The sequence below is a fragment of the Nipponia nippon genome, unplaced genomic scaffold (assembly GCF_047370975.1).
Source record: "Nipponia nippon isolate SJK-2023a ecotype South Korea unplaced genomic scaffold, ASM4737097v1 scaffold_10, whole genome shotgun sequence".
Taxonomy (NCBI): domain Eukaryota; kingdom Metazoa; phylum Chordata; class Aves; order Pelecaniformes; family Threskiornithidae; genus Nipponia; species Nipponia nippon.
The window spans coordinates 22,638,691-22,647,849 of record NW_028262291.1 but is presented as its reverse complement, the minus strand read 5'-3'; the positions used below and the strand labels follow the sequence as shown (position 1 = coordinate 22,647,849).

The window sequence follows — 9,159 nt, the reverse complement described above, 5'->3', positions numbered from 1 at the left end:
GTATGCTGGCAATTACACAAGACAAAGAGAAGACTATTTCTCTCTCAGAAAGAGGACTTATTTAAATCCTTTACAAAGTGAAAGATACACACAGTTTGTTAAGATAACAGTCCACATCATTGCAGAAGCACCATGATAACTCTTTTGCCTTCAGTTCCCACTGGCTGAAAACAGAGCATTTACAGCTAAATTCTGCATCCAACGCTGAGATTTGCACCGACAGTTGAGTGCATCGGAGAGGGCGAGGCCAGATATTTAGGGCTTGCCCTCGTCCCTGCTACCTCACTACCGATACTGGGGCCCCGCTACCCTGTCGGGCTCCGGCCGCGGGCCCCGCTCGCACGGCGCACGCACTCCCACACGCTCCACAGCGGCCGGGGGCCGCTACGCCTTCAACGTGGGGCCGGGCTTGGAGACGGCGATAGCGCTAAGCCCCCTCCAATGGCAGGACTGCCCGGCCGCGCCGCCCTCGGCCCCGTCCCCGCCCGCCTCAGCTGACAGCGCCAAGATGGTGGCGGCGCGGCAGGGGGAGCTCGGCGCCCGGCTCAGCTGACAGGCCAAGATGGCGGCGGTGCGGGACGAGGAGTTCGCAGCCCTGCAGAGCCTGCTGAAGGTAAGCGGGCCGCAGAGCTGCTGCGGGACGGGGCGCCCGGCCCGGCGGCGAGGCCTGCCTCTCCCGGGCCGCGCCTGAGCGCCCCCCGCTTTGCTCCCCGCCAGGCGCCGTCGAAGGACGCCGTGCGGCAGCTGTGCCAGGAGTGTTTCTCCAGCCCGCCCGCCGGCCTCGGCCCGCTGGCGCAGCGCGCCTGCCCCGACCTCGCCGCCGGCCCCGAGGAAGCGCAGCAGGTAGGGCCGGGCGGGGCAGCCGCCGGCGCCGCAGCGAGCGGGTGCCTTCGGGAGCCCCCCTTCCGCTGCGCGGAAACGGGGCGCGTAGGAGGGAGCGGGAGGACGGGACCTCCCGGCTGGGCCTCACCGGGAGGGAGGAGGGGAGGGGAGCAGCCGCCAGGAGGCCCGGGCCCTCGGGAAGGTGCGCGGCGCCACGGGGCTCCGTAGGACCGCGGCTGCTGCTGTAACGAAAGAGGCTCGGTGAAAGCGGTCCTCCCCCGGAGGCACAGCGCATGAGGCGTGCGTGCTAGAGCGCAGTGAGGACCTCAGCTCCTTACCTGTTGAAGTTGTCAGGCAGTACTTGGATGTCCAAGGCCCTGGTGGTGTCGATCTCACTGCAGAAGCTGTGTCTCTCCTGGCTACTGAAGGCCCGTCCCGTGCTGTATGTAATGCTTTTCAACCCAGCAGAGTCCTTTCTCCTCTTCCTTTCCTACAGCTGGTATCTGCTTTGCACAACCTCACCAGGCATGTCGTGTACTGCAGCTTGACAAGGGCAGAAGATATCCTGTCTCTCTTTCCAGAAAACTTCCACCAAAATCTGAAAAACCTTTTGACTAAAATAATCTTGGAGAATATGTGAGTGCTACCCACCTGCCATTTGCTTTCAGCTGGAAAGTTAAAAGTCTATGTATCAGGTTTGATATGTGGATAGCTGGCAGCATGCAAAGTCTTGTTTCTGTGAATTTTGTGCATGCCTTGGGCATAATCACACAGGTTGGGATGAGCAGAGTTGAATGAAATACGTTATCTGAGTGGAGGGGCAAACAAAACAGCCATGGGCACAGAGGGTTTTCCCAAGACTTTTGGAATGGGTGTGGGCCTCATTCACATAATACAAAGCCCCTTTTATCCTCACAACTCACCTGTGTGGTGGAAGAATGCTATAGATGACGATAAAACTTAGAGGGCTAGACTTCAACACTACAAAATCTGATTGGGTAGCATCTAGATGCCTGTCCGCTTACCACCTTGGCTTAGGTGCAGAGGCACTGTATGCGGTAGGGCATACATGAGGTGGTGGTAGAGGAGAGCAGTTCTGCGTGCTTGTACATCTCACTGCTTGGTAGCCCATTGCTTTGATAAAACCGGGGAGAAAGGTACATGCTATAAGTGAGCTGCACTTATAGAAGAACCAATGGTTGGTTACCAGTTTGCCTGCCATTGCCCACCAGTGACAGCCTTTCTTCGGCATTCAGTAGCATAGGCAGTCTCTCTCCCCTGCTTACTGCTGTAGCACTGGTGACCCTTCTGTCAGGGATAAGCCACTCTGAATGCTTTCCCTATCTTTTTTCTTTTTTTTTTCCCAAAGCACTGCTGATACTGTTTTTCTCTACTTTTTCACAGCTCTGCTTGGAGGAATGAAGCACAAGCAAGTCAGAGTAAGTAGTAGTTCACATCTTGATGCAATTAATGTTTCCTAAGGTCATTGGAGCTTAGAGTTTAGAATAGTGCATTGCAATGTGTTTTCATAAGGTAGCACAGGGATACCCCCATTTGCCTTACATGAAGCTGTATGATTGTGACATCACAGAGCTTAGCAGAGGCCAACAAGCTTGTATTCAGATCTGTGCTGCTGTGCTAAATTGTTTCCAGTCCTCAAGCAATTCAATTTAATGCTTAGTCTGTTGCTGCCTTACAGAGTGCAGTGTATAGCAAGTATTTGCAAAACTTTTGAAAGTGAAGCACTCTGACCTCCCCGTTTTCAGGTCATTAAGTGATGTCCGTATTCAATAACTCTGTACTGTAAAGGATATGTATATATTGGGGAACACCTTGTCTTTTCACATCTAGTCAATGCTGTGCATTCTTTCTCTTCCATGCATCAGGAAGTACACTGCAGATATTTGTAACTCTGCTTTTTCCTCACCTTTGTAAAGAGTGATGTAATTAAGGAATGCGAACTTTAACAATAGCATCATGGGCAATAAGTTCCATCCCAGTTAGGTGTTCCATGCAGCTACAACACTTTGTTTTCTCCCCAAGAGGTTTTCTTTACACTTAGAGGCTTACAAATGAGAGCTGATAAATAACAGAGTACTTTGAGGTCTTCATGGATCCTCTTTGCCCTTTTCTTTGCCTGCAGAGGAGATAATGTTGAACAGGTAAATAGTATGGCAAGACCTGGAAATACACTGTCCCTCAAAGTTTTAATGGAGTATAAATAGGGAGAGGGAAGAACTATTGCATAATGTTAATACAGTAAATACAGCAGTTGCTTACACTAAACAATGTTCTAGTGTTACCAAGACACAGAATGCTTCTTCCTTTATCCTTACCGTAATGCATTAGAGGAAATGAAGGCAAGCATGACACACCAGCATGACACACTAGCTAGGTCTTCACAACCCAGAAGCAAGGCTGGGTGCGTGGCTCTTGGAGCACCACCCAGAAGCTCTGCTCTGACACCCATGTCTTTGTATTCATTAGATGAATATTCAACCATGTTGGAATGAGACTGTCTTCTAGGAAATGATGGATTATTTTAGTATTGTATTCATGAAATATCTGACATATATTACATAGGGACCAAGGCAGTGATTTAAAGAACAGACATTCCAACTGATTGATCTATGTTAACATAAAAACGTGGATGGTTTCCTGCACCTCCCAAGCCACCAGCAATCAATCTTTGCAAATTAACATACAAGGCTAAACAGATGCATTTTATGTTGTTGCAAATGCTGCCAAGTGCTGGCCCTGACAGACTGTGAACTGGAATTTGTTCCAAAAGCAAGAGCAAGGCAGCCAGTTCTGCACTGCCCCCTGGAGCTCTGCTCAGGGGATCAGGAGGAGGAGGGAGAGTCTTTCCCCAGATAGAAAGAAAAATTTCTGCAAGCACTGTTAGGAAGCAACTTGAGCATCTGGAGTCAGTAGGAAGGCTAGCGATCAACCCTTGGGGAGGATACTAGGCATCTTATGATCGGCAGAATCCAGACAGGCTGCAATTGCCTATTGAGACAGCTCTTTCCGTAGCACTCAACAGAGGTTTAGTCTTTGCCTCTTTATCCCCCTCTGGTACCCTTAAATAGATGTCAGATAACTGCTGACAGCCAGGTTTGATAAGGCTTCACAAAGATGCTAAAACCTACCAAGCACCACAGCTGAGATCTTAAATTGAGTTTGAGAATAAACAATCACCTCCCTACAGATCTTTTATGGGGTTGGTCAGACTTCTTTGAAAATCCCTAGCTGACATAAACAGGAACAATGTTTCTTCGGGTACCCTGTAGCCATTTATTCTGACATAGTTACAGCAGTTAAGCCCCTTAGCTGCAAATGCCCTTTTCAAACTGAAAGGGTTTGTCTTTGTTTCCATGTCCTTAGTGTGGATTTTCTTCTAGTGAGAATTTACTGGTTTTCCCAGGGAACTGGATGCTGCGCTTTCACAAACATAGGAAGTATAGCTCAGCTCTTACCAGAAAATGGAGTTGAAAACAGTGCAAGAGGTGTTCCGAGCCTTATAAATCGGACAGTACCAAAGTGGGAATGACTTCAAGTATGCCCTGTTAAACTGCACCTTACAACTTGTTTTACATATGTTTTAAACAAGGAATTTACCTTATAGACATTTTCCAAATTTCTCGATTCTGGCAGTAAATTGCACTTTACCACTGGGCAGTCAAGGGTTCAAGTCTTATCTTTTAACGCTAGCTGTTGTTATCTGGCTTGATAAGTAATTATGCTTTCCACTGGTTTGCAGTTTGTGTGAGAAAACACTTGTAAATCTGAGATGAAAATGTCAATACTGTTTCTTTTTCTGGGTTAAAATGTATTTTTTTAAATGAAAGTAGGAAACTTTGTTTTGTTCAAACAAGGGGGAAAGATACCTGCATGCCACCCATCTAAATACCTGCCTCAGTTTCACTTGAATATATTCTTCAAACGTTCCTTGTATTTATTACTGGCAGCTGAAAGACACTGTTGAAAAACATTATGCTCCCAGGAACTGAAAGAACATTTGCAGCCAGCCTGTTGGTGACAGAGTTTTGTTGGGAGAACCTTAATCTCAGCTTTTATGCCAGTTTGCACAGTGCTTAGCGACTCTTGAGGGTTCATAGTGCAGTGAGCTCCATTAAGTACACACACCATCGTGAGAGAACATCCCCATCTCCTCTCGCTGCACAAATTTCTTGGCAGGGCAACCAAGTCGGACCTGTCCTACTTCTCTTGGAAGGCTCATGGAGTCTCCAGCCCTGAACTGTTGATGTTAGTATTGCATGAGACTGTTGAATGATTTCTGTTAGGCTACATCTAGTTAGGATATCTTCGATATTTTTCACAAATTGGCAGGACATGTGAAGATTGCAGTTTACCAGTACATATGCTGTACTGCAGGATGCTTTGGTTCACAGGTTTGGGAGCTTGAAATAACATGTTTTATACTGCTGGATTTTAAGAGCATTCCTGTGTGCTTTCTTATCGGTTACGGAACAGAGCAATAAGCATGTAGGTAACAGAGCAACTCATGATGAAACACTAGTTGAGTGTTGCAGGCAGCAAGGCAGGGGATGAAGAGGTAGAGAAGACATCTTACTGCTCCCCTTCTCCTAGCTGCTTTGTGAATTTACCTATGCTTGTCTTGCACTATACCATCCTTGCATGTGATGATGGGAGAACCCCGTTTGTCCTTTCAGTGTCATGAGGAGGCCTTCAGAGACTGGCTTATTGCAGAGTAAAAATTATGTGAAACCACATAGCGCTAAAGTTGTACACTTCCCAGGGCTGGAAGTGGAGAAGCATGTACATGGTGGTACCCACAGGTTCCAGGGTCTGGTGTCATCCTGTGCTGCTGGGCCTAACAGACCCATTTTTTTAATCCCTCAGTCTCCCTGCCTCGGCTGGTTGACATGGACTGGAGGGTGGACATCAAGATGTCTTCAGACAGCATCAGCAGAATGGCAGTCCCTACTTGCCTGCTTCAGTTAAAGGTAATGTCAGTGGCTGTAAAGGATACAGGATCAAAATAATCAAGTCCAACACCTGACTTACCAGTGGTAGTGCAAAACAGTTCAGATAGGCATCTGGTGCTTGCCTGTTGCCTGGTGGGCAATTAACAGAATTTCTCAGAGATTATCTTTGAAATACTGTAGAGCCTGGGAATGATGTCTCTGATGAAAGCCCTCTTTTTCTTGCAAGGGAGAGTTTTCTTTTCATGAGGATGCAAGAAGGCAGCGTATTTGTTCCTCGTCACCACTGTTCTCAACAGAAAGAAAGAAGATACATTATGAAATCATGGCCCTTTAATTCTAAGCCACTCATCAGCACGTTTATCTGACTGCATTAGTTGGGAAGTGACTTTTGATTACCAATAACTTCCTTCACTGGCCACATCTATCATTTGGGGAGTATAGCTAAACTTACTGCATATATTCTGCAGAGTTCTGGATTCCCCCCAGCCAGTAAAAATGGGATGGGTGGGTTTAGAGGAGGAGGAAAAAGATCCAATTTCTGTTTGTGGGATGGGGTTAAGTATACTATGCAGTATCTGCTAAGATGCTTTTGATATGGATGTGGCTTCCTGCCACGAGTCTCTTCGGAATTTCCCCATAGTCATGGCAGTATATGCTTACTTGCACTCTGTCAATGGGAGCACACTTCACTAGTGAGGCACCCAGCTTAGAAAGTGTGCCATCCCTTGAGGATGGAGCTGGATGCCAAATTTAAAGCATTTTTCTTAATCTGTCTATTAAACACTGTCTTTCGTAGTGGCACTGGGAAAACACGTGAATGAATTTTTCATACAGCTAACGTCTGCATTTCTATTTTCAGATTCAGGAAGATGTTGCCTTATGTGGAAATAGTCCTGTTGTTTCTGCACTGACTGTGGAACTGAGCAAAGAAACCCTGGACACTATGTTAGAAGGTCTAGGAAGGATCCGGGACCAACTTTCTGCCGTTGCAAACAAATGAATACTCAAGGGCATGGATTCCAGTGGCGAGGAAGGGAAGTATTGTCTACCTACAGCTCTCATAAGTTGCAGCCTAGTGTAACATGTTTGCTGTTTTAACAAAACAAAATTAAAGAGATTTCTTTATTGGGTTAATAAGATAGCTTTTGAAAAGCTAACACTTGAACGTTCCTCTGGTCTGATGCCAAAAAGTGTTTTCCTGATATGTTGTTGAAACAAAAGCTGGTCTCTATTTCAGAAAAGGATTTGAGGGCTCAGAGTTTAGCTTAATCACAAGGGTCATAACTGGAAATAGCAAATAGCTGCGGCCAGTGAAGCAAGTGCTATCTCTCTGTCCCGAAATTAGGATGTAAAAGGCTCAAGCTGCTTATTGGGCTGCCTTCCAGCATTAGCAGACAAGGAGAGTGTTTCTCTCTGGAATGTGTGTGTACTGAGGTGCGTGCTGGATGTAGCACTCTCTTTCCCCCTGTCAATGAAGCACAGCCGTGCTGCAGATTGTTATTACAGGATAATGCTTTGAAATAGGGCAATTATGCTACAACACATTCCCTTCTGATCAGCTTCATAGCACCATTTGCAAAATGACTAGTCTGAACATCTTTAGCAGCAAGTAATTTCCTCCTTCTGTTTGAAAAGGAAAAAGGAGTTCAGGTAATTCATGTTTGGGTTTATTGGACTCTGGGCTTTGCCTTTGCTGCACAGAAACCAGACTGAGAAAGTAAAGAATTGATAGCCATTGTCTGTACTCTAGGAAACCCTTCTGTGGCAATATGTGCCTATACTTTCCCAAAGTCTTCTGTTGTTTGTATAAATCTTCATTTAATTAAAAAACGAACTGCTAATTGATTCTGTGAAGCCTTTTCGATCTAGAAGAGATGTTGTCCTGTTACCTCATCCTCTTTGTGATGGTGCCTAGTTTCTAGGCTGGTTTAATGGATGTTCATGTTTGTTGCTGAAGAGGGATCTTTTGTTTCCTGTTCTAATGGATTAATCTTCTAAACTGTGTTCTCTTCATTATAATACTGTTTCAGGGCACCTTTTTCCATGGGCACCAGCTCTGTGCAATATTACAGGTGATGACCCTCACCTAAAACTTTATAAATATCTGTGCATTGAAAGTGTGGAAGAGTAAGTGCAGAATATGAACAAAATTCAGACTCTTCTTTCTGTTGAGCTTCTATAATGCTCCAAACTGGAAAACTGGATCCAAATGCTTTGTTTATGGCAAAGTCCCACCTTTCATAAAACGTTTGGCTCTCCTCCAAGACACAAAACATTGTCTCTTGTGTTTGGAAAAATGATTATTCAAGAAGTATGCATAAACTACAGAGCTTTGCTAATTAATTTTATACATCTGCACAGAGTGCAGGGTAGAATATAAGGGTAAATGAAGCCTGTGCCTTTAAAAGGTACTGGTGTAATACAGCTTGTGTATCGAGATGTATAACAAGTCACTTGTTAAGGTCTGCTTTGAGCAAAGATTGTAATGCTTAGTACAGTATCAAGGTAAACTGGTAAATTTCATATATAATAGGGAAATCTGAAAGGAGAAGATGGATATTAAAGAATTCGCTCCATAAGATTCAAGCTGTGAAAAACATCTGTAACAGACTTCTTCAGTTTGAGAACGTTTTGTTGCCTTTGCAGCCTAGCCTTGTATTTACTTATTTGTATTGTACTATTTATTTTAGAAGGTAAGAATCACTGAGGAGGTAAATAATGCATAATGAAGTACTCATAGTGTTAGAGGAGCTGAGGAAGTCAATACACAGAGGAAATCCTTGAGGTAAATACTGAAGTTAGAGTCAAAATGTTGTAGGGCCTAATGAAATGAAGAACTGATAGAGTTCTCATACAAAACCATCATACAACTATAGAATAGTTGTAAAGAAAAGAAAGACAAATCTGAAAAGGCTTTTCAGTGTCAGAGTGGTGCTATCTGCAGGTAGCTAAAAGTTGCTTATGGAGACTTAATAAAGGGGACCGTCGACTGTATCAGAGGCACGACAAATATCTGATGACTGCAAGGGGTATACCTGAAGTCATTCTGCAAAAAGATACTGGTATTTTCTAGCCCAAGATTTAGGAGGCTATGAGAGCTTGCCTTCAAATCTTTGCCTAAAGTGTTGGGTGTTTTCTTGTTGGCTCTTACCACCTTTGCCAGAAGAGCTGAGACTGCTCAGAAAAAGGTATATAAAACAAGAGAGGCTGAGTAGGACTGTCATTACCCGATCAGCAAGAGTTCTTCACGTTAAAGTCCTGCTTACAGAGACTGCTACACAGAGAGAGAATAATATGCCTGCTATTGCAGGCAATCATTTGTGATCTTTTTCATAAAATGATTGCTGTCTTAAAATCAGTTAGATTT

At 45.0% G+C, this 9,159-nt stretch overlaps 1 protein-coding gene across 1 annotated transcript; it reads left to right on the top strand.

Annotated features, from left to right (window-relative positions):
* Nucleotides 1-454: 454 nt before the first annotated feature.
* COMMD9 (COMM domain containing 9) lies at nucleotides 455-7,637 on the top strand. The gene is made up of 6 exons (XM_087745966.1): nucleotides 455-613; nucleotides 718-843; nucleotides 1,319-1,458; nucleotides 2,227-2,261; nucleotides 5,707-5,810; nucleotides 6,652-7,637. Exons 1-6 carry the CDS (start codon nucleotides 563-565, stop codon nucleotides 6,790-6,792), a joined length of 597 nt encoding a protein of 198 aa, XP_087602092.1. The 5' UTR covers nucleotides 455-562; the 3' UTR covers nucleotides 6,793-7,637.
* The last annotated feature ends 1,522 nt before the right edge of the window (nucleotides 7,638-9,159 follow it).

Excerpts from the sequence above, each read along its gene's own strand:
- COMMD9 (XM_087745966.1), top strand. The coding sequence starts at position 563 with ATGGCGGCGGTGCGGGACGAGGAGTTCGCAGCCCTGCAGAGCCTGCTG. Across the intron at positions 844-1,318 it reads GCCCCGAGGAAGCGCAGCAG|CTGGTATCTGCTTTGCACAA; the intron begins GTAGGGCCGGGC and ends CCTTTCCTACAG. Across the intron at positions 5,811-6,651 it reads CTTGCCTGCTTCAGTTAAAG|ATTCAGGAAGATGTTGCCTT; the intron begins GTAATGTCAGTG and ends TTCTATTTTCAG.